Genomic DNA, 25,848 nt, shown 5'->3' with positions numbered 1-25,848 from the left:
ATATATATCTAGCGGACTGCAGGAGAGCATTCTATGGTAAGCACTGTACTGTTAGCTAATGCTGGAGCAGATTGTGGAGATTTCACTGTTGTTTTAAGCCTGTGATGGGGCTACGATTATGAAGAACACTGAACAGTTCTCTTCACATGACGAGACCCTTGACCTTAAAGCTCACGTCGTAGTCACTTAATCAGACCTGTAATTTCTCTTATTTTCCTTTAAAAAACTGTAATTGCCTTGTTTACGGTCTGTTTGCTTCAGGGTGCCAGCGAGTTAAATGGTGAAACTGTTCGGCCTCAGGCGACATTAATTTCGAGAAAGAATAATTGTTGTTATTGTGCTCAGAGGTCAGCCAATTACAATTGGATAAGAGACATAACACAAGCTGTGTTCACCTGCCAACAGCTCTTGTCCACCTTCCAAATGACTTCTGCTAGCTCTGTCCAACGGTACCAGTTGTAGAGGATTTTTATCCGAAGCTAGTCCCGTTATCAAGAGGTGTGTTGATGTAGTGGTCTTGCAGTTCGAGTCCGAGTGTGTTCTCAGTGACTTCGTGTAGGATTTTGACTACAACAAGGAAGGTCTTAATCCCTCAGCGAAAGTGACATTACAGAGAGTCTCGTTGTGCGTGTCACGAGTAAAGTTCAGCGCCAACCTGGTTGGCTTCGTTAAATGACAATGATGAAATATTTCCTGGAGTGCGAGTTGGCCATACGGTAAGTATCGCGCAGCTGTGCGATTGCATTCGGGAGATAGTGGGTTCGAATTCGACCGTTGGCCGCCCTGAAGATGGTTTCCCTATTTTCACATCAAACAAATGCTGGGGCTGTGCCTTAATTAAGACCACGGCCGCTTCCTTCCCAATCCTACGCCTTTCCTATCCCTCCGTCGCCGACAACCTTCGATGTGTTAGTGTGAGATTAAACAAATAGAAAATAATATCCTGGGAAATTTCTCCGTTACAAGACATGGGCTCAGAAGATGAGACAAGGACAAGTGATGCAGGGAGGAGGTACGGGTAGAGAGTTCCGATAAATCCAAAGAAAAATGAGTGTGTCCACAAAAGAACGGTAAGGTTCATGACTGTGAAAAAATGAAAGATCTCGTAAATTTATTATTAGTCCTGTGATGCAGTGGTAACGTGCATGTCTCTCATTCCAAGACTCTGGGTTCGTTCAAGGATTTTAATCTGGACTGAGCAGTCGATACGCGATGTTCTCAGCTACAGGAAGAAAGCGCACAGTGACGTACTGACCTGACCAACACTGGTTGTCATGGTTACAACGGGGTCGGGAAATGGCCTCAGCTACAGTGCGCAGGCGTCTTAACCTGATACTATCTACAGTAGGTGCTACAATTTTGACATTCCCCTTTACTGCACCAGATGGCACAGTAAAGTAGATCTCTGTTGGATGAATGTTGTCGGGTTAACAACAAATGTCCCCAGGGACCTTTTCAACAGCTCCGTCATCAGCGGTCATAGATGGCCTAGGTATCACTGGAGAGACATACTAAGGAAATGAGGAGTGAGGTGGTTTCCCGTTGGTATTGCCAAGGCCGCTGAAATCCACTCGCCAACCGAACCCGTGAAGAATATTCTCATAACAGGGACTACTAGCATCGCTCATACCTGTCACTAAAGATTAGACCAAAGTTGAAAGCACAGTAGCGTCTGAATGTTCACAAACGTAGCTCAGAATGCAACAATGTTTAAAACATTCTTAGCAGAGAAACTAAGGCTCACCATACAACGAAAAATGTAAAATTAAGATATTTCCTCATTTGTGCCCATTCAATTTGAGAGTTTTGGATAGCTCTATCAAACTAAAAAAGAATTTTGAAAATCACTTCCGACTTTTTGATTCAAATCCTAGCCATATTATTTACGTAAGGTGTTCCTTGCTTCGATATCCTTAGGGATTTTTTGAAATACTGTTATAAGGGCTTAAGCGAAACTCTCCGTCGACTTACATTAGCGCTCGTAGTGGTAGAAGAAGGCAAACTGGTAATCTAATGGACCGGATAACGATGACCAAGAAAAGGATTGTCATTTTTAGGAATAAATAAAGAAAATATTCTCATACTTTATTTACCTAAACTTCGTAGCTCATATCCTTAGGATGTTTTCAACACTGAGTTTCTTGCATGAAGAGCTAGTAGGGAGCAGCAAGATTCGTCTAGTCCTCCCTATAGCGTTGTACAGAGAGTTGTCCTGCCACAAACGTCGTTTGACCTACAAGACGTCGTTAACTCAACCGTTAAGTTCAACAGTGCATTTTCTAGGACACGAGTTAGCAGCTCCAAGGAAAACAGATATTACTTTTAATGTCAAAATACTTCACCATCTTTATTATAAAGCAAGCAAGCTTCAAGTGAACTGTTCATATTTTGAACAGAACAACACAATCTACAAAGTAAACTTAATTCAAACCTTTGTTACTTTTTTATTGAAAATTCCAAAGAAGGTCTTCACAAAACTTTATTACGCTATTTGTAACGGTCTGAAAGGTGTTTCGCGTCCCAGGGTGCTTGTCAACCCGTTCGGCTGAAGTGTACGAAGAGTTGCATATCCCGGCAGGGCTAATGACTATTAGAAATTGCTTCGTACGGAGAGAAGGGAACACACACAACCCGGATCTCGAGGAGACTGGGACAGGTAAAGTGACAGGGCGTGGGTTCAATTCCTATTTGGGTAAGTGGTTCTCTGTAGCGAGGTACAGTCCCAGGCCTGTAAAAACTCCATACTAATCAAGGTACACAGTTAATGTGCAGTTAGATAAACTCATGGACCTTGCCTGAGTGATGTAAAAGATGATTGGTGCCCTTACGACCTCGCACTAAGATTTGCTAATGATAAGACCGTAAAGACAAAGATGAGTAGATCTACACCTAATTCCAGCGAACTTTTCATTGGTTATCCTGGACGTGTTTCTCGTTCAGAATTTTCCAGTTCATAAAAATGCTACAGTGCCAACAATTGTAATATCAGAGTTTGTATCTCAGTTAGTCACATTTTACGTTCTTCTCAATTTTAGCCGCCTTCCACTCAGACTTGCAATCCTAAATTATAGTTCGATTCGTCACATAGCGTTGTTTATTAAGCAGCTTGTGTTCCGAATCATGCGCGTTCACTTCAAAAGAGAATCAGGCCTATGTAACAGTTTCATCCCGAACATGAGTTTCCATAGGAGAAAATTGTCTTCTGGGTGGTGCTACTACGATACCGAAGAAATACGAAATACAGAAGGCTTAGACAATGTTTAACGAACATACAGAGGGCTTAGAAAAGTTTTGGTTTTTCTTTTTACGTCGCATCGACACAGACAGGTTTTGAGGCTACGATGTGATAGGACGGGACTATAAGTGACATAGAAAACAAGATTTAGATAATGTTATTGCGCTATAATCATGGTGAGTGCCTGCCTCACACTCGGAGGCCCCGGGTTGGATTTCCGACCAGATCGGGGATTTTTATTAATGTTTAAAACATTTCTTAGCAGTCAAAGTAGGGGTGTCCATACTATGAGAAACGTAAAATTAAGCAATTTCCTCAATTGTGCCGAAAGTCCAAGGGCTAAAGGGCCAGGAAAGATTTCAAATTGTGAGTCTTGGACAGCCCTATCAAACTAAAAACAAAAAATGTCGAAAATCATTTCCGGTCTAAATGCAGTTCCGGAAAAACAGCCTAAAATAGCTTGATTCTTTATTCGTTTCCTTTTTGATTCAAATCCTAGACAAATTAATTATTTACATAATTCTTTCCTTGGTTCAGTACCCTCAGACGTTCTTTTTTTAAATATCGACACCAAATGTAATCATAAGGCCTTAAGTGAAACTCTGCACTGACTCATATTAGCGCTCGCAGTGGTAGAAAAATGCAAACTGCTAATGTAATCGATCGGATAACAAAGATTAAGAAAAGGATTGTAGGAATATATAACGAATATATTCCCATACTTTATTATATTTTACTAACCTAAAATGCGTAGTTCATATTCCTAGGATGCTTGCCTCAAGGGCTGGTTCGAGGTCCACTCAGCCTACGTGATTACAATTGAGGAGCCATCTGACGGTGAGATAGCAGCTTCCGTGTTGAAAGCCAAGAGAGGATTCGTCGAGCCGAATAAACGATACCTCGTGATCTGCAGGCCTTGGGACGGAGTAGCCGGCGCTCGGTAGGCCAATGCCCTTCAGAGCTCTTGCTCCATGGGGTTTGGCTTTTAAATCATAGTACTAGCATAAAATAATAAGATTAAAACTGAAAACGGGGTGGTCCAGAATTTCATCTTCCTTGCTTCTAAAATTAATCGTGAAGGGTTGCATATCCCTTTCGAAGGAACGCAATAACGAAATTGACAAATATCTGAGAAAGGAGGCTCTTATACCAAATACAGAATTGTCAGTGTCATCGTCTTCCCTGTAGCCACTTATAGCTGCGAAACATAGACTGTGAGGAAAGCTGACGGGAGAAGAATGGAAGCATTTGAGCTCTGGTTTTGGTGAGGTGACAATACCATAGACAGCCAGAATTAGTAAAACGTACGGACGACACCTTGTCAAACAGGCTGACAAAAAGAAATTACAAATCTAGACAAAAGGCTCTGTGCCATATATAGGAACAATTACTGTACTTAAAAGCAACTTTTAATTTAAATCCTTTAAAAATGAACACAGTAGTGGATTATATGCTATGTCGGTCTAATATTGTGAATGAACAGATCGGGATTCTACATGCTGCGAAACATGACACTTTTTATCGCAGTTCCGGTCTAGAAAGCCAAGAATAACGGCCGAGAGGATTCGTCGTGCTGACCACACCACACCTCGTAATCTGCAGGCCTTCGGGCTGAGTAGCGGTCGCTTGGTAGGCCAAGGCCCTTCAAGGGCTGTAGTGCCATGGGGTTTGGTTTGTTTTTTCTCACAGTTAATTGACGTTTCGCACACTTTGCAGAACAGGATTGACTCGTCAGTCTAAAACACATCACCACCCAGTTCTTTAACGAACTTATTTACTTTGGTGTTTAATGTGGCCGTGTTTTTAGGCATAAAGGAAGAACTGCCGCACCGCAGCACGTTTAGAGAAGAAAGCGCTGAGAGCATTTTACTGCTGCGTGTCCACATTCACGTTATTTGGGCCCCCTTACGTTATTTTTAACAATAATTAATAATAATGTTATTTCTTTTATGTACCCCTAACTACTTTTACGGTTTTCGCAGACGCAGAGGTACCGGAATTTAATCCCGCATGAGTTCTTTTACGTACCAGGAAATCTATCGATACCAGCACCTTCAAATACCCCCGGACTGAGCCAAGTTGGGGTCAGAAGGCCAGAGCCACTGAGCCCGGCACCTCCCGACCGTCCCTTCAAAAAGTACCTCTTCTAGAAGAGAACAGTCTCATTTTTTTCAGAAGGGTGTGTCGGGCAACTTCGCCAATTAAAAAGCACATCCGAGTTGGTTTCCATGAAATGTAATGTTAATTTCGTAAGAGAGAGGTAAATATTCATTTATGGACATTATACATTAAAAGACGCAAACATAGAAAACTGAAATGAACTTCTTGCGTCGCACCGACACAGGCAGGTCTTATGGCTACGATGGGACTAGGAGTTGGAAGGAAGCAGTCGTGACCTTCATTAAGGTGCATCGGGAGCATTTTCCTGGCGTGAAAATGGGAAACCACGGGACACTATCTATAGAGCTGCCGACAGTGGGATTCGAACTTATATTACATCGCTTGTATTGTATTTATAAAAACAAAACAGACACTTTGCCTAACATTTTGTTTGTAGTGGTAAGAAAATCTTGCATTAGGCGAAAGAAAAATTTTCTTGTAAGACAATAGAGAGAGACAAAAGACTTTTACTTCGGCCACACAATGAGCAGAAGTCCCTCCCGGAAAAAGGGTTCTTACGGTTGTTGGAGACGGCGAGTTGTCAGAATTTTGAACCGTACGAGTTTCTTTCGTGCCATTAAATCTATAAAAACGAGGACGTCATTTTGAGCCACAAATACCACAGGTCTGATCCAGGATATACCGTTCCACCTTGAGTTCAGAAAGCCACCATTCTACCGCCTGAACGACTCAGTACGTCCCACTTTAAGTACTCGGCATAATATCTGGTGATCTCCAACAATATATCACAAAACGCTTTGGGCAAACCCTTAAAGAAGTAAACCAGGAATCTAAATAACCGAAGCGTCCTCCACCCAGAGTAGTTTGTTAAAGAACCTGCTTTAATTATTTTTTCAAGCCTATCATTTTTGTCGAAGCAGGTTGTTAGTCACCTGCACTCGGCTTATCTGACACGAAGAACGTCACATTACCACAGTCATTGCTTGCTATTTCGTCTCTTCCCGAATATGGGTTAAATCTTCGTTTGCTGCGACTTCAACGAACTCCTGCACAATAAACTCGCAAATTAAAGACGGCAGAGAATGGCGCCTGCTCGCTCTTGGCGGAGGAAATGAAGTAACGTCACATCTAACTGCATCACAAGATAATACGAGGCTTAAGAAATTCCGAACATTCTTTGTAATGTACATTTTTGTCTATTTTCTGTTGAACTCTGTGATCCGAGTTAATCGAATCTTAGGGATCAGCGGAAATAACTTAGAGGCCTGGGGAATGTCTGCTTCCGCTTATTTTCACCCTTGCTGTAACTATTTAACTGAGGATATGATGAATAATTTACTAGATATTTTCCAAACATCTTATTCATAAGTTAGAAGTAACAGACATGAAAGTAGCAAGAATGATTGCTGGTACAAACAGGTGGCAACAATGGCAGGAGGGTACTCGGAATGAAGAGATAAAGGCTAATTTAGGAATGAAATCGATGGATGAAGCTGTACGCATAAACCGGCTTCGGTGGTGGTGTCATGTGAAGCGAATGGAGGAGGATAGGTTACCTAGGAGAATAATGGACTCTGCTATGGAGGGTAAGAGAAGGAGAGGTAGACCAAGACGACGATGGTTAGACTCTGTTTCTAACGATTTAAAGATAAGAGGTATAGAACTAAATGAGGCCACAACACTAGTTGCAAATCGAGGATTGTGGCGACGTTTAGTAAATTCACAGAGGCTTGCAGACTGAACGCTGAAAGGCATAACAGTCTATAATGATAATGTATGTATGTATGTATGTATGTATGTATGTATGTATGTATGTATGTATGTATGTATGTATGTATGTATGTATGTATGTATGTATCTTTCACTATTAACGATGTGTATAAGGATGGATAGGTGTGAGGGTGAGAGATGTTGCCTGTGGTGAATAGACTATTAGAAGCAAGAGTTAGGGAAATCGTGTATTGCCCGTTACTCTCTACACACGTGTTGTAAATCTCGCGAAGTACCTCATTTCGTAATGTACATCACAGTCTATTTTGAGACTTCCAGGTAGCGCAGGCCAGAAATGAACCGTCACTGAGAACTGCACATTTCCTGCTGTCGATAAGTTCAAATAGCCGAGTGTTTAGACAGTAATTCAGGAGGTCACGTCTAGCCCGTTCTTCCGACATGTAGTGGGGGTGACATATCTCCAAGGAGACTTGTTTATGCTAATTTCACAGCAGAGCTGTTACTTGTTCCTGGATTCAGTAAGTTTGCATTCTAACCTATAAATGCCTGTGAACAGATATCAAAGCTAAATGAAGTTTAAAAGAGAACAAAAACTATTTTGTGGGTCGCTAGAGAAAGAGACTAATACAACGTTATGTATGGACGCTGAGGAAGGAAGAACAGAGCCATTCGAGATGTACGGGATCTGGGGAGTGTTGAAGAGAGAATGCTAGGCGTGGCTCGAAAAAGACAGCAAGATTGGATAGGACACAATCTATAACATGATTCCTTCTTACGGGTAACCTTTTTTCTTTACAACTGGTTTTACGTCGCACAGACACAGAAAGGAATTGCAACAACGATGGGATAGGAAAGGACTAGGACTAGCCGTGGCGTTAATTAAAGTACAGCCTGGTGTGAAAATCGGAAAGCACGGGAAACCATCTTCAGGGATACCGACACTGGGGTTTGAACCCACTATCTCCCGAACGCAAGCTTACGGTTGCACTCCCCTAACGGCACGGCCAACTCGCTCTGTTAGGAAAGAAAAGGAAAGGAAATGAAGGGAAGAATAAGGAAGAATAAGCAGAGGTAAAGAAAAGGGGACACGCCAGAGAGATATAGAGGTCACAGTGATGACTGGACCTACCGAAAGGCAGAACATTTGATATATTAGGTGTAGTTTTACTTAATTCCAAATAACAAACGCTGGGAATAGTAGATCATTTAACTGATGGCAGACTGTGCTATAGAAACTGATGCATTAAGACTAGACATGCCGAGTCAGAACACAAGGTGAAATTCTTTACGTTTCGCAGAGAAGTGTGCTTCACATCTCGACTGATCTGCAACAAGACTTCTCTATTAATGAAGTTTTGAATTTAAGATTGCTTTAGTAAGTGGTCACTAGATGTCTCAGTGTGCGCTAGCCATCTTAGTATTAATTAACATCTTCAGTTGTATGTGCGTGCACATTCGTGTGATGACCATGATGATCTTACTTGGTAGTACAATTTCCACCGATGCCTGTGCACTTTTGCCACCCTTCAGGCAGCTTCCACATTAGCGTAGCAAACCATTCTCCCGGCGCCACTGCTGGACACCTGCGTGACGTGGTAAACTTCTTACCCCGCGTCAAATAGGGCATAGTCGCTAGAACCATGACTCGTTCACGGTGACTGCTGGATCCGCACCAACTATTGACATAGCTCCACACGCAATGGTGAGGGAATGAGGCACCCATCGTGCACACAACATTTTCATGTTCAAATCCTCATGATGCTGTGGAGGCTCCCTCCGCGTTGCCTTCTCTAGTTCATCAAACGTGACTCGCCTGTGCGTGGTTTGCGTGCAGTTGGTTTTCCGTTCTTCAACACAGTCCCTGCTCTTCCGTGATGTTCTGGTGGGCCGAGCATACTTGTTGCTCGCTTCAGTAAGTTTACGGGCAGCAAAAGCACACAATACTTTCTACCACTAAATTGACGTCAGTTAGGATGAAACCTAGGAGGAGACGAGGACAGCTGCATCATTTCAAGTACTTACGATGTGTACAAAGGGAAAAGCTAAGTACAATTAGCTGGCAGTTTGTACTGCAAAGAAACGAGCGAGTTCCTCGAAGGAATTACCTTGAAATCGGGGAGTTTCCCGGACTGAAATCTGAGTATACTCAGGATTTCCTTTTAATACTTTGAAAGTGAAACATATGAAATTAGTGAGAACAATGGCAAGAGGGCACTCGGAATAACGAGATAAAGACTGTGCGTAAAACAGACTACGGTGGTGACGTCACCGAGCAAGTGGCAGCGCAGTTTGGACTCGGGAGATGGTGGGTTCCAAAGCAAGCCCTATCTGTGTCGGTATCACTTGAAAAAACATGGAGAACAAGGCAGCGACTCACCCCAGACCTGATACAGTCTTGCAGACTGAACGCTGAAGAGCACTGCAGCCTTTAATAAAGGTGTATGTAAAATGTGCTAGGAGCTTTCACTACCACGGAATTGCTTGATAGTGAGGGAGTGGGGTCTGTCATAATAACAATGCATTTCCAAGAAAACTTTCGCCAAGGAAAGGAGTTATTGGAGAAAGTTCCGATGGAGAGGAGGGATTTTGAAAAGAAAAAAGACTTAACTACTATGCAATGAAAGGTTTATTGATAGCAAGGGATACAGTGTTTCAGTTGGAGTTACTGGATACCTAGAAAGAAACTTTATGCGCACATTTAATGAAGATACAAGTTCCCTAGAAAAAGGTATTTAATTGTCACATAGAAGACTAACAGAGGTTTACGGGGTACACAGAGGGAACTCAGAAAAATATTTCGCAAATTATTTAAAGAGGATACAGCAGAAAATAGTTAAAGATCATATAGGAAACTTAAATAATAATATAAATACTATACGGGGGATTTAAGAAAAGATTTGAAGACGAAAAAGACAATAACGAACTGGACTGAAAGAAAAACAAATTTGCAAGTACAGTACTAAGAGAAGTCAAAGAGGAGAGGGAGCTCTTAAAAGAAATGAAAAGAAGGAAAATCAAAGTTACACGACATACCAACACCTTCATCACGAATATATTCGAAGGCAAAGTGCTAGGGAAGAAAAGAGAGGCCCTGCCTAGGAAAATGTACTTGGAAGGTATCAAGGGAAAAAACGAGATTCACAAGTTACGTGACGATGAAAAGAGCGGTGCATGACAAAGACGAGACAAGGCATTGCCTTTAGGAAATAAATGCACAGGGAGCGACACGATTATTATTATTATTATTATTATTATTATTATTATTATTATTATTATTATTATTATTATTATTATTATTTAAGGCATTTCTTCAGCGTCAGAAACTGAGGAAGACGTCCAGATCATCAAGGGTAAGATGGGAGGTGCATAGTGGAGGAAGAGGAGGAGCTGTAATGAACGTCAACAAGAACAAAGTTCATTTCGCGGTATTTAGCACAAAGTCCAGTGGCTGACCCCTTAATGACAGCTGACATTTCCAAGACGTGCGAATAACAACATCAAGTCCACTCTGTGTGGTCTAATTGAGTGTAACCAACCACTCTGTACCTTAATGGTCTGGGCGCCAGGCCCATCAGACACACGACCTCGATATTCTCGTACGAGGATTCGAACCCTCTCCTTCCCCCTCCAAATAGCCCTAGACGTTTAAAGAACAATACTCAGTTCCAGAGGATCCTCCGTAGCTCAGACGGCAGCGCGCCGGCGTGGTTCAAATCCCGGTCACTCCATGTGAGATTTGTGCTGGACAGCAGAGGCGGGACAGGTTTTTCTCCGGGTACTCCGGTTTTCCCTGTCATCTTTCATTCAAGGAACACTCTCCATTCTCATTTCATAATATCTATCAGTCATACCATCATCACTTTGGCAGTGGCGACCCCATCGCACTAACAGCCTATATATGATTCATTCATTCTTTCCCTGACCCGGTGAATGAGTGGAAAACAGGTGGGAGGTTTTCATTTTCACTGAGTTCCAGAACGTCATGAAACTGCAGCGAGCACCAGGACTGCATGCGGCATGGCATAGATAGGTTACCTTATCGACATAGAGCAAATAAGTTTTACGGCTGAGAATCATCCGAAAATTTGAGTAACGTGACTCGCCAAAGTGTGTGAGGAGGTGGAAGTGTAGAAACCGCAAGGTACTGTTACCTAGCAACAGTACAGGAAATGTTTATAATCATTTCATTTTCGCAAAGGGAAGAGTGCTTTTTCTTTCAATTTTGGCACTTAGCTAAATTAACTTTTCTCGAACGGTTTCAATTCACTACCAATGTTTTGCAAGATATTTCAACTGCAATTTTGAGAGATTCACTCCAAATTATACAAGATCATATGTAATTTGAATAAATAGAATGCATTTGAGGGGGAGGGTTTAGCTGCTAGAAAATAATGAATATTAAGACATTTTGAAACTTGTAATGACAATTAATTAATGTTTTTTTTGAGCCTCCATGTCTCAGTCGGCATCTCACCACTGGGTTCCATGTTCAGATCCCGGTCACTCCAATTGAGATTTATGATGGACAAAACGGGGGTGGGACCGGGTACTCCCAGTCAACGCTCATCTGTCAGTGCGACAGACACAGCTCCCCTCCTCGCCGCTAGATGGGGTCCATTCATTCCATTTCTGACCCGCTCGAAACAGGCTGTGGATTTTCATTTTCACCATGCCTTCTTCTAAAGTGAGTGTGAAGTCCTGTGCATTCACTTGAAGTAAAGAAGGCAGACAACGTTCCTGTTTTATGTCAACGCTATTGCCTATCTTGAGTCCAGCTAATGTTTTCGAGAATGGCAATCCTTACAAATAAACCGCAGAGAGCTCTTACCAAATCCAGTGTCGCTCAAGCCAGTCGTGTAACTTGCCTGAGGAACGAGTATCTCCATTTGGTCACACGAGCCCACACCTTGAGAGTGCTCTAGTCATTATAGTTACATTTGAACGTAGACTTACGACAACGTGAACATGGAGAGAAAAATGTAGACGCCTTTAGTGTTTGGATAGAACGTGTGTTTAATGCCTCAGTTGACAGATAAAAGAGAAGGCCACCTCTGAAATAACGCTTCAAAGTAAATGTGTTATAAGATGGCGCTGTGCTGACTCGCGGTCAGAAATGAAATGGTGTATGGATTTTAGTGCCGGGAGTGTCCAAGGACAGTTGTATAGAATAACACATGTAATAATGGGAAAAAGGATTCGGAAAAAAAGTGCAAAACAGAGAGATGAAACGAGAAAAGAGAATGTTGAAGGAAATCTTAAATTATGTATCTTATGTCTCGTATCACATTCAAGTGTGGCACTTTAACATTTATTATCCAATAATATTTGTCTTATATTTCTAATAAGTAAGTCTGCAGGCGTTACAGTAGTGACCGCCAATTTGTTCATGTACTGATAACGTTATTCGTCTTATGTGGCAATAAGTACGTGCCAGTAAATCTACCGTCATGAGCACCTACAAATATCACTTAACCAAGTTCACCTCAGAATACCACCACTCTCCCGCCTGAGCTACTCAGCCCGACACTGGCTCAGTGATCAGCCGGTCTCAGGTTTGATTCCCGGCCGGCCCTAAAACTTTAACTCTGTGGCTCGTTTGTGTTCGTCGAACTTCTCTTTGTTTACACACAACACGGTACTGCCACTAAATACGCAATAGTTAATAAATCCCTCAACATAGGATTGGTGTCAGCAAGGGCATCCCGCCGTAAAACAGGGTAAAATCCACAATAAAAGTTGAGCCACTCAGTCTGGCGAGTGTCTTCAATTTCACCCAAAATCTGATTTCCGTCACCGAACGTTGTGAAGAAAACCCATAACGGCAGCCGTGTCACTTGTGTCGGAAAGTGTGCACTGTTCCCTTTCTTCCAAATGGCAAAGAAATATAACAATACACATACAAAGTACTTGCCTTGGCAAGATATGCAGCTTCGTGACCATGCTGGGGTGAAATTAACCCCTTCAGAACCTCCTCCTTTAACCTTGTATCTCATCTCGTCATACTGAACTTCTGTCCTACCTCCTTTAGATTTACGACTTGGCTGTCCAATAGGAAAGTTGTTAGTATTAATATTGATCCAGATATGTTATCTCCAGAGGATATGAGAGATTAGGACACGCCAAGTGGTGTGGGTGACTCTGGTCCAGATGCCCGCATTATGATAATAAGGAAGCTGGAACACCAAATCTCCATGTAACATTATCTCTAACCGTGGACTGGAACTAATCTTCATCTTCTAGCCGGCAGTGGGTGTGCTAGCGCGTGTTTGACACAGTAGAGACTCTGATCACATACCATGACAAGTCCAAGTATATTTTACAACCACAATTTAGAATGTCTTCCTTAAATATGTAAGGCTCATCATCCAAAAATAAACAGTGGCTTAACAAATTTTGCGAAGAGTTATTGACATCCTGCTTATATGACTGATTTCGTAAGAATAACACAGAGTAAATAAGCTCACCGGACAAAAATTTAGTCACCCTAGTGCACACTCACAGTAACCATCAGTGAGACATGGGTAGATGTGACAAGCGGCCGTGTCCATGGCCATACGGTGTTTCGCAGCGTGGCCACGAAATACGTCAGAATTGTGGTCGTAAAAAGATCCTGGCTAAGAGGGTCCGGAGACGCGTTTCACGGCTTCTGAATAAAAATCCGCCACGCTGAGTGGCGCTGACCTTCTGACCCCACCTTGGCAGGTTCCATCCTGGCTTAGTTCGGTGCTCAAATACGTCTACCTCATGTCGGTAGATTTACTGGCACGTAAAAGAACTCCTGCGAGACTAACTTCCAACACCTCGGCGTCCCCGAAAACCGCAAAAGAAGTAGTTAGTGGGACGTAAAGCCAATAACATCGCTTGAAAACACGATAGGAATTGCTGCAGTCATTGAATGAAGGTCCATCCCAACCTGTTAGCGAGAGAACATTGCAACGCGAACTGCGTACACTGAACATTGGGAGTTGGTCACTTCGCACAAACAGCTAGTTAACATGGTCTGGCCATCCATCCATACCTTACATCACAGCCTGCACGGTTGCTAGGTAACAACACCTTACATCACAGCCTGCACGGTTGCTAGGTAACAACACCTTACATCACAGCCTGCACGGTTGCTATGGTTCTAAGTTTTGCAATATTTAAAATACTTCCACCGTTTTGATACTTTTTTTGCCTTTTGGCAAATTTATTTGTCAACAGTACATGTTTCGTTCCCTATTTAGGAACATCCTCAGCTCAACACACTAACCCTTACATTGTTTTTAATATCATTTAATTTAATTGGTATTTTTAGTAGTTTTTAAGTGAATCAATGTACCTGCAAATTAACTTGTTTAAAATCTTAGCAATTCACCTAAGCTACAATAACAGCTGAGGATGTTCCTAAATAGGGAACGAAACATGTACTGTTGACAAATAAATTTGCCAAAAGGCAAAAAAAGTATCAAAACGGTGGAAGTATTTTAAATATTGCAAAACATAGTGATTAAATTTTGATACGAAAAATGAAGTTGATTACTTGCTATGGTTCTGTCACACATTTTGTCGCGTTACGTTACACAAATTTTCGGGTGACCCGCAGCCATAAAACATATTTATGTCAAAAGCAATGATTAGTAATAGAGGCAATAAACACTAATGGGTTTCTTCATCATTACAAATCGATTTCCTCATTTCCGAGTGTCATGACCCCACTGGCTTTGCTGTAACTTCGCCATCCCGGACGACTTTCTGTTTTCCTCTGGATACATTGGAAAGATTGCCTTCACTTGCCCCATCCATCTGGTTGCAGTCCTTCCCCTCAAACTTCCCTTCTCTAGATTTTCTCCAGGACGTCTCGCAGTGTGTTCAAAGAACTGCAGTAGTCTTTCACCGACACGAGAAGAATGGTATTTTAAAATCTTCAGATCCTGAAGAATGGCCGCATTGGTGGTTCTTGCGGTCCAAGGCACAGGTAGCATTGAACAAAGTCATGGGTGTGCTTTCTGTCCAAGTGCTGTATGGCCTAGGTCTCACAGCCGTACGAGTATGGTTAGTAATTCCGTTGTTCGTCCAGATCTTAGTTAATTTGATCACAGCGTTACTCGCGTTAGTAAAATTCTTCTCCACATCTCTTTCCGTATCACTGATAGGTGAGCCAAGGTATATGAAGTCGTGTACAACATTCAACTCTGTAATAAGAGAACTGGAAAAAATTGAAAGGAAAGCAGCCCGATTTGTTCTGGGTCATTTCCGACAAAAGAGTAGCGTTATGGAAATATTGCAAAGAAGGGGAGTAAGGAGAATAGAGGCTCGACTGTGTGGTATGTTCCGAGCTGTCAGTGGAGACTTGCTATTGGTACACGAATAAAGTTGCGTGGAGCTTTTAAATGGGGAATAGGACAAGCAGTAAGGGATGAGCCAAAGAGTTGAGCTCCAGTCCATACTCAGGATTCACTTTTGCTCTCTTTCACTGCGTTTCAATGAACTATTAGATAAAGTTCTTATCATCCTCCTTCCATCATTCTGTCCCACTCCTTCCTCTCACTCTCCTTCCGTTGAACTTCATTTCCACCATCTGTTTTGGTATTCTTTGTTCCTCCATCCTCCTCACATGTCCAAACCGTCTTAGTTTACTCATTTCAATTCTCTCATTTTAGCTTTCTATTCTGATCTCCTTTCTCATATATTCGTTTCTCAATTTGTATTTCCTATTACGAATTCCATTTCACTGGACTGCACTTGTCATCGTCCAGGTCAATACATACTTCCTTGGTGGAGTACTCGCATCTCCGGATCGCCTTTCATTAAAGTTCGATACATTTTCATCTTACAATTATTAGACTGTTCCTTTTTCTACAAGTTGTTTTACTGACACAGACAGGTCTTATGGCGACGATGGGACAGTAAAGGCTAGGAGTCCGTGACCCCAGCATTTGCCTGGTGTGAAAATGGGAAACCACGCAGAACCATCATCAGGATTCGAACTCACTATAGTGGATACTGGCCGCACTTGAAGCTATCGAGCATTTGACTATTACTACACTAAATATAGACGTTAACATGCACCTTTCTTCCTTTTGAGTCTTTTTGGAGTATCGTACATGGACAAGATATTGCTCTCGTTTGTATTGGTTTTGATCTTTTCCCAGATACTTGCAAACAAACTCTTCCCGGTGTATTCCACTCTGTTTAGCAATTCTCTCACTCTGTTTTCGTTTTATATTCACTTCCCACATATTTTACTTTCAGTGCTTCGGTTGCCCTACAAACTCTTAATAGATGGGCTTCTTCTCCACAGATTAGACAGTGATATTCGTTATTTCTCTCTCTCTCTCTCTCTCTCTCTCTCTCTCTCTCTGATCGTTATTTTTATTAATTTCCATTAGCCAGCACTTCCTTACCCCCTCTTCCTAATCTTCATGTCCAGCCTTGTATTCTGCATTAATTCACTCCCTAATTATTTGAAACTGTCAAGAATTTCAAGCCTTTGACCACCAATTTTTCTCCTCTTCATATCACCATACTGATTATTATACCACACTTTTCAATTTTGTTGATCACTGCATCAAGTTGTTCTCGCAGTACCTTGCTATTTGTTTCCCAGACCACAGTATCGTCTGCAAATAGTAGCTCGCTATTCCCACGTGCTTCCTTTCTATCAAACACATGTACACTTCTAGTCCTTGAGGAAAGCAACTCGATGTTGAAGACATCCTAGCGATATGAGCTACGAATTTTACGTAAATAGAATATAATAAAGTATACGAATATATTCTTTATTTATTCCTGAAATTTCTTAATCATCGATATCCGGTCGATTAGATTAGCTAATGCGAGTCCCTTACAACTACGTTCGGTGTGGACAAAACCGCCTGAGCCAAGGAACATATTACGGAAAGAAGAATGTAAATGAGTTCATTCGACTGGGATCTGAGAGAAGAGGAAACGAGTAATAAAACAAGCCATTTCAGGCCTTTTTCTCCGAACTGCACTTAGGCCGGAACTGATTTTCCAAATTTCTTTCTTTAGTTTGATAGAGCTGAATAAGACTCACAATTTGAAACTTCTCCGGTCTCTTTAGCTCTTCAACTTTCGGCACAATTGAGGAAATTACCTAATTTTACGTTTTTCGTAGTATCGGTTGTCTTCAACGTTAAAAATGGATTTTTACTCCGTCGTCACTTTCAGGTGATGTGAGCAAACACACACAACGAAGTGCTGTATTTTGGTAGAACTCAACGTCCTCATTCTGCGACAAGAAAGGCGCAGACATTTCCTTGTAAGGGATCCAGGAACGTGGACGGGTTATCACGACTAACAATTCGCCTGTAGTTGCTTCATCTCCAACAGTTTAACTCACAATAATTAGAATTGAATACCAACAATGTCTGCGTAGTATTTCCTGCTCCATGTTTTGCTAATAACATTACAAACAAAAGCATAGCCACCAGTCAACAGACTAAGAAGGTACGTTTCTTTCTTAATCAGTTCACCCTCGGACTCAGTGAGGGATCCCACCTCTACCGGCTCAAGGCCAGTGTCCTGGAAAGCGAGACTTGGGTCGACGAATACAACTGGGGACGAGGACCAGTACCTCGCCCAGGCAGCCTCACCTGGAACAGGGACCTTGTGGGGGATGGGAAGATCGGAAGGAATAAACCAGGAAGAGGGAAGGAACTGGCTGTGGCATTAAGTTAGACACCATCCCGGCATTTGCCTGGAGGAAAAGTGGGAAACCACGGAAAACCACTATGAGAATCGTTGATGGTTCAATCCCTCGTCCTACTTCTCAAAATTCATGGCAGAGTGGGTAATCGAACCCGGGCCTCCGGTGATGGCAGCTAAACCTACCAACCACAGAGGCGGAGGTGCATGTTTCTATTATCCGTAAAGCGGGCATTAACTGGGAGAACGTCTTCAGTTCTTCCTCCCTGGAATGAAGGTGGTGTTAATTTCTCTACCAGCTACCTGTTCAGCAGTGGAATTCTATCCGAATGTTACGAGTTCCTAAAGAAGAACCGAACCCACGTTCTTTCGGCTGAAACGAACATGCCTTTATCACCTCGGGTAGATGGCCCCTATTTAAATTACATTATTATTACTTCAGTCCCTTGGCTGAATGCCTCCAGTCCAGAGACTGACAGGTTCGATTCCCAGCCGAGATACAGCTTTTAACTGGATATAATTTCTCTTTCTCAGGGAATACGTTGTTTTTATAAACTTGACTCTATATACGGAAACATGTCACACTAGCAACCGCCACCTAACAGTGCACACTTCGCTCTAAATAGGATTGGTGTCAGGAAGTGCATACGGCCGTAAAGCTTGGCCATATCCATGACACGTGCGAATAGCAATAAATTAATAAAGAGAAATAATAATACCGAGCAGAGTGGAGACGCGTACGGTCTGCTGTCCTGAGAATATCCTATGGTTTCCCACTTTCACTTGCAGGCCAATGCCGGAACAGTTCCTGTTCAGTGGCCTTCTACCTCGTTACTCAACTTCATTCACTTCAGCTCCTCGAGTGAGGTCGACGTCAGAAAGGGCATCCGCCCGTAAAAATGTCACATTATCCCAACCCCTTATCAAGAAACGGGAATAAACTGGCAGACATTATTATTATTATTATTATTATTATTATTATTATTATTATTATTATTATTATTATTATTATTATTATTATTATTATTATTATTATTATTATTATTATTATTATTATTTACAGTTGACTAGGGTAGGGCTGGCAGTGGGTAACAGTGCCATATTTGAAATGAATTAAGCTGTTCCTTCTTCAAGTATAATAACCTTACCGTACGTTTTCTTTTTTCAAGGCCGGGCTGAGTGGCTCAGACAGTTCAGGCGCTGGCCTTCTGACCCCAACTTGGCGGGTTCGATCTTGATTGAGTCCGGTGGTATTACAAGGTGCTCAAATACATCAGCCTCCTGTCGGTAGATTTACTAGCACGAAAAGAACTCCTGCGGGACTAAATTCCGGCAGCTCGGCGTCTCCGAAAACAGTAAAAGTAGTTAATGAAACAATAACAATATTATTATTCTGGTAGCTAATACGGAGCTCGATAGCTGCAGTCGCTTAAGTGCAGCAAGTATGCAGTATTCTAGAGATAGTGGGTTCAAATCGCACTATCGGCACGCTGAATTTGGTTTTCCGTGGTTTCCCATTCTCACACCAGGCAAATGCTGGGGCTGTACCTTACTTAAGGCTTCCTTCCTACTCCTAGTCGCCATAAGGCCCATCCGTGTCCCTGGTGACGTTAGGGGAAAGAAACATTATTCAAAATTACTTTCTGCTGACTGAAGGACCTAACAGTTAAAAATCTTCAGACCTGCAGACTCAAGACAAAATAACAATATCATCTGCAGATTTCAGAGTTGTTGTTCCCTCTCCTTCGATTGTAATTCCCTTTCCAAATTCTTCTTTGGTTTTCTTCATCGCATATTCTATATAAACATTGAAAAGAAGAGGAAACAAACTGCAACCTTGCCTCTCTCCTTTCTGACTTCTGCTTTCTTTTCTTAGCTCTCTATTATAGTCACAGCAAAATCTCAAATAGCTTGGTGCAGTCGACATTATCGAATCCCTTTTCTCGATCTATAAATGTTTCCAAACGAAGTATACTGTATTGTAGATGAAACGCCTCCACTCGAGAGAGAGCATAACGTGTTTCATGGGCACTCGGCTAGCTAGAGAACCTTGACCGTACATGTCATAAAACGAGGAAGGAGCCAGATAACGGCGAACAGCTGATGAACACAATGACAGCCGAGTTCACTTCAGACGAGTAAGCAACATTAGAATGGGATTTTAAAATTCTAAGTTAGTTTCAAACTTTGGAGAAACACTGAAAACCATGTTAAGGGCTGTCGATAGTGGAGTGTCTCGTAGGCAATAGTCGGTTGGAAGTTAATGAAAATCACGTCTCATACGGTATAATTAAGCGGTTATACTTCCTAAGTTCAGGAAATGATATACTTGTTCCAATTTTGTGTTCAGTAACTGTCACTGAAACTTCTCAACATACATTTTAGATTTAAAAACCGGAATTTTCATATCTGACTTTTCAATGAATATCAATAACAACATTTTCTACAAGTTGCTTTACGTCGCATCGACACATGTAGGTGTTATGGCGACGATATGATAGGAAAGGCCTAGGTGTGGGAAGGATTTGCCTAGTGTGAAAATGGGAAACCACGGAAAAATATATTCGAGCTGCCGACAGTGGGGTTCGAACCCACTATCTCCAGAATGCAAGATAACAGCTCTGCCACTAACCGCACGACCAAATCACTGGGTATTAATAATAATAATAATAATAATAATAATAATAATAATAATAATAATAATAATAAGCGGACACTGAAAACATTGGGGAAAAGGAACGCAAAATTGTAAGAAACATTCTAGGTCATAACTCACCGACTCAGAGGTAGACAGGAAATCAAACAATATACAAATATTCATATAAAAATTATAAAAAACGCAGGATGATATTATATGCACATATTAAAAGAATGTAATAATAAAACTGTTATTTGCTTTACGTCCCACTGACTACTGTTACGGTTTTCGGAGACGCCGAGGTGCCAGCATTTTGTCCCGCACAACCTACCGACACGAGGCTGGCGTATTTGAGCACCGGACTGAGCCACGATCGAACCTGCTCAACCGTCTGAGCCACTCAGCCCGACATCCAGACAGACTTGCCAAACAAACCGTCGATTTCTATGAAAATAGGAGTAAAACTAAAAAAGACACAATGAAATGCATTGATCAAATCAAAACCGATGTGAAACAGTCAGAAATTAAAGCAGCACTTGTCCAAACTAAAATTCACAGATTGCGTGTCTAAGCAGCGTGGTCTGAACACAGAAAGGAAGCCCGCAGTAAAATAATAAATGAAATATGGGCACAAAGGAAGGCAAATGCACCTTGCGTACTCCTTAATGGGTTTATTCGCATATATGGTTACTTTTAAGGCTTTCGAATTTACCGAAGTGTCGGAATTTTGTCTCGCAGGAGTTGGTTTAGCTACCAGTCATGTACCGACACGCGGATGAGAGAACCTTTAAATTCTAGTGGCCTGAGCGAGGTACATGTAGCCTCTTATATCTGTAAGCTATGTGCTATCACAAGTGTTCAGGGTCCCTTGTAAAGCTTATCAGCGCCCCTTCATGTTCTGATCTCAGCATTCTGTGCCGTGTCCCGAACACACCATGTCATTGTACTTCACCTTCATAGCCAAGTCTACTTTGCTCAATGATTTCATCATTCCACGTCCCTTCTACTCCCGACTTGAACCAGATATTATATGGGAAGCAGATACCAGATGCATGGATTTGAACTTAACATAAGCTGCCCCGTTCAATCAGTGGAAACCTAGGATCATGCAAGATTATTTACAACAGTATCCAAGCAACGAACAAGAGGCTATCCTAGCAACGTCCCAAAATTACTTCTTAGCAACGAACATAAAACTCAGAATGGAATCCTACGGTAATACACGACTTTTTACATCAGTATTCTAGTAACGAACCCGATAGTTTTGGAATGGAACCGTAGGAACGTAGAGGATATTTACGAATACATTAGCAAGAGACAAGATGATAATCCTAATCACTTAACACTGTGGACAACAGTAGTGATTGGATTGTAGTGAAAGGATTTTAAGGTGCAGCACCTTTCCAAAAGTATACTGGGTGCTATTCGAGAGGAGTAGGCTATATACCGGCACCCTTCCTAGTATCTCATTAACTCCTCTGACGCCCGGAAGAGCGCCCGGTCATAAAAACCCACCACGATCTCATACCCGACCCCGCAGAACAACGGGACAAATATAGATACAGTATTTTCGTACCGAAAGGAGACATGAAATGAAGCGAAATAAACACAAATTGTGTAAGATCACTAGATGTCGCCACCTTTCCCCACACACACTTTTATCTGCGTTTTTAAAGGATTAACAGAATCTACTTTTCCTTCAACACTTCTTGGGCGAAAACTTTGATAAAATCGATGATTCATTTGTACCCTAGACTCAGTGGATGGGAAGTCATCAGGCTGGCCAATAATAAATATGTGCACGGCTACAAGTATTTGCCCATGGCATTCAGAGTTTGGAACAAGTTGATGAGTCTTAGGGAGAACGTTGATCGATTTGCTGAAGACAATTCAAATTAAATTTGAAAAATCTCCCTTTACAAGAGCTGACAAGATATGCTCCATTGATTCCTGTAGATGGCGAGCGGGTTATCTCTCTCTCTATATATATATACTAGCTCATGTACCTGTGCTTCGCTACGGGATTCTTTGCGGTTTTCCTGACTGAAGTCAACATAGGTCATTACAAACACGTCAGTAGTAATGTAGCGATTAATAGAATACTCGATCAAATGAAGAACCGCACATTTTCTCACTTTTAACGAACAGTACTACGATGCTAACAGTCCAAATTTCCAGACCTGGAATGACAAGGCCGCAGACAGCCGTGAACACTCCTCTGCCATTATTCCGTTAAATATGCACATTCCAATCAGTGCCTCAGAGTAGGGACTGAATAACTCGAATGCTATGATGAACCAGTGTGTTACGTACCGGTAGTATCAGAAAATTTATGAACCAGAGGAATGGCACGCTAAAGAAGAAAGTTATCTAACTCCCTATCTACTTCCCGCCAATATTCAGGCAGGCTGTTACTCTCGGTACGACCGGACGAGTTGGCCGTGTGGTTAGGGGCGCGCAGCTGACAGCTTGCATCCGGGAGATAGTGGATTCGAATCCCACTGTCGCCGGCAGCCCTGAAGATGGTATTCCGTGGTTGTCCATTTTCACACCAGGCAAATGCTTCGGCTATACCTTAATTACGGTTAGGGTCACTTCCTTCACACTCCAAGCCCTTTCATATCCTATCGTCGCCATAAGACCTATCTGTGTCGGTGCGATGTAAAGCAAATTCAAAAACAAATACTCGGTACGCAGTAGTAATCCTACATATTGGAGATGAGTGGTAACAGACGACACACAGCACATCACAACAAACAATGGTCAATGTAATGTTATTGTTGATCAATTTTATGAGCTTCCTATATTGTAGGCCTTCACATTTAGTTTCCTTTCGATTCTGTGATATTAGGGCGTCTTGTAAAATTATTTATAGCATAGACTGTAGTTCCTTGTTCTCCGACTTCACATACCGACTTTCATTAAATTTTCTTCACCCATTTTCTCATGACTCGGCACTGATATGGAGTTAGCAACAGAAATCCAAATTCATGAATATCTCTGTGATCATCGCCGGTACGGTGACAATGTACAAGACATAAATGATCGGAAATTCAGTAGTAGTATTTATCAATGCGACCATTAATAACATAAATATTTGAGAGTTAAATTTTAGGCCTTCCGCTAAACTACCATTTCACTCGGGGTGAATAAAATTATTTATGGCCTAGATTGTAGCGATTTATTCCCCGACTTTGCTAACCGATTTTAATTACATTTTCTTCAGCCGTTTTCTCGTGATGCGTGTAGAGACATGCAGACAGGCAGACACACATGACGGAAAATTTAAAAAGTGCAAATCCTTGTTAGTGTGCACACGACCGACACAGAAATACCACCCTTTTTAAATTCTGAGTAATGTGCATACGAAACTCTTATTTTATATACAGTACATAGATTGGAGAATCAGGTGAGCTCAAAACGCCAGCGACTTTCTGTCAAAAACGCTGGGATGTTGTACTTCAAGATTATTATTTATTCGAATACCGTAAATGGGATAAGGAAACTTCACGTAAGTGGCTTAAACATTAACAGCGTGATTTCATCAACACGTTTTTTGCACCTTTTTGGATGTATTTTCAGAACCTTTTCCCCCTTTTCTCACAATAGTTTGCACCTTAAAACCTTTTCTCTATTTATAACAGTATCCTAGGAACGAACAGACGATTTGCGACCTTACAAGAATGTTCCCAGGCGCGGTCAGACGTCCTCTTATATCTCGACATGTCCGGGGTTCGCCCTTATCTTGCGCTAATCTGTTTTACTACTTCGTTTTTGCAAGTATTCTTCATTACGAGGCGGCATCATATACAGTACATGCATGCTTCCCTTTCAGCTGATAACGTGACGAGCGGCAGCAGAAAACCGGGATTTGAACGAAGCCTGTTTTAAAAGGATGGCGCTGATGTTGAAGTATGTATTCTGCATTTGCAGACTAAGTCTTTCAAACTGATGATGTGAAATATGTTCATCCGTTCTGCAATTACCAACAAGAGTAGTAAGGACCCTGAACTTAACAAGTTGCCTTGTAGTCGGAAATGGGCACATTAGTTGTTTCTACACCAGGGCAGAATGCAAATGTAGAAAGAGTTTGATCTCAGCACAATGGACTTGAATTCAAAGTAGAATCTGTTATTGGTTCAATATAATGTAAAGTAATTTACCTATATTTTCACAAGTACATGTCAGATACGCCAAAACTCCTGGAGACAGCTGAATATTGAGAAAAGTACCAGCAAGGCGTGTGAATTAATTTCATTGTTTAAATTTTATAAAAATTTGCTGTAATGGATATAGTTCGTTTATGGATGTGGAAATCAGAATATATGACTAAATTCAGATCCATATTGGCGAATTTTCGTGTCCTGTTTTCCCCTCGGTATTGTCCTCCTTTTAAAACAGCTTTGTCCTTTTTCCAATCTATCTGCATCTTGTCACCCTAGTTACAACAGAATCCTGTTTACATTAGTATCCTAGCAAGAACAAGATGTTTTACAAAGGAATCCTAGCCGGCATACACGACTGTTTACATCAGTATCCTAGCAACGAAAATATGGTATCCCTCTAAAGTTAAAGATGTTTCACAACGGAATTCTAAAAACATACAAAACTACTCACGGCAGTATCCCAGCAACAGACAAGATGGTATCCTAGCAACGTACAGGACGGTTTATTCCAATCTTCTAGCGATGTAAAACACGGTTTACACTTAAATAACATAAATAATAATTAGTGTATATAATTCAAAATAGTATTTACGAAAGCTTTCAAACTGAGTATCGTGCAAAAGTACGGTATACATTTTAGAAGCTTAAACTTGGCCTATTACCAAAATAGATATAGATTAAAATAAAGTCCTAGTAATGTACACAGTGGTTTTAAAAAATGTATTCAAGCAGGTCGTCAACACTGAACATTGCAAGACCAGGGTAGAAGCTGGTAAGAAGTACAGTGGGTATCCGTGGTAACATAGCGACAGTGAAGGTGAACTGGGAGATAGAAGAGGACTCACCACGTAGCGCGCAGCCCTGCACGGGTCATCGGGAACAGTGACGCTCCTGCGGAACTGTTTGTATCTGGGAGGAACGGTCTGCATGATGGAGACGAGAGATAACAACTAATAAATATGTAACTACAAACAACACCACTAGCTCATGGCCGAACCGCACCACTACACAGCCAACACTGAGCACTCACTAGCTGGCTGGCTCACTCGCGGCTTCAGCGACCCACAATGCACCGCGCGCGCCACACTAAAAACAACCTCGTCGGGCCTCGCTGCCAAGTGGTACCACTACCACAAGGTTGCCAACATACGAGCTCTCTCATGCCATATGATTGATCACTGCGTGTGTAATTAGTAGTCCCTCATTTGGTCGCACTGCGTGCGTGGGCTTCATATTGCATGCGAACATTTCAAGAAGTGGAGAAGGGGGTGTTTATGGGAGCACACCCTCAGGGCAGCAACACATTT

At 41.8% G+C, this 25,848-nt stretch overlaps 1 protein-coding gene across 3 annotated transcripts in view; it reads right to left on the bottom strand.

Moving 5' to 3' along the window:
- The window catches only part of Sarm (sterile alpha and armadillo motif), a 466,437-nt gene that overhangs the window by 319,427 nt on the left and 121,162 nt on the right, over positions 1 to 25,848 (bottom strand). Inside the window, exon 1 of one of the 3 annotated variants that reach the window (XM_067154565.2) lies at positions 25,387 to 25,556. The exons of the other annotated variants lie outside the window; for them this stretch is intronic. Within the exon in view, the coding sequence (XP_067010666.2) occupies positions 25,387 to 25,470 (84 nt within the window). The 5' untranslated portion in view covers positions 25,471 to 25,556. Of the gene's footprint in view, positions 1 to 25,386; positions 25,557 to 25,848 lie in introns of those variants that run through there. 3 annotated transcript variants of the gene reach the window in all.

The sequence above is a fragment of the Anabrus simplex genome, chromosome 10, assembly GCF_040414725.1.
Source record: "Anabrus simplex isolate iqAnaSimp1 chromosome 10, ASM4041472v1, whole genome shotgun sequence".
In the NCBI taxonomy this organism is placed as follows: Eukaryota; Metazoa; Arthropoda; class Insecta; order Orthoptera; family Tettigoniidae; genus Anabrus; species Anabrus simplex.
The sequence above is the reverse complement of the archived record's forward strand: the minus strand, read 5'-3'. Positions and strand labels throughout refer to the sequence as shown.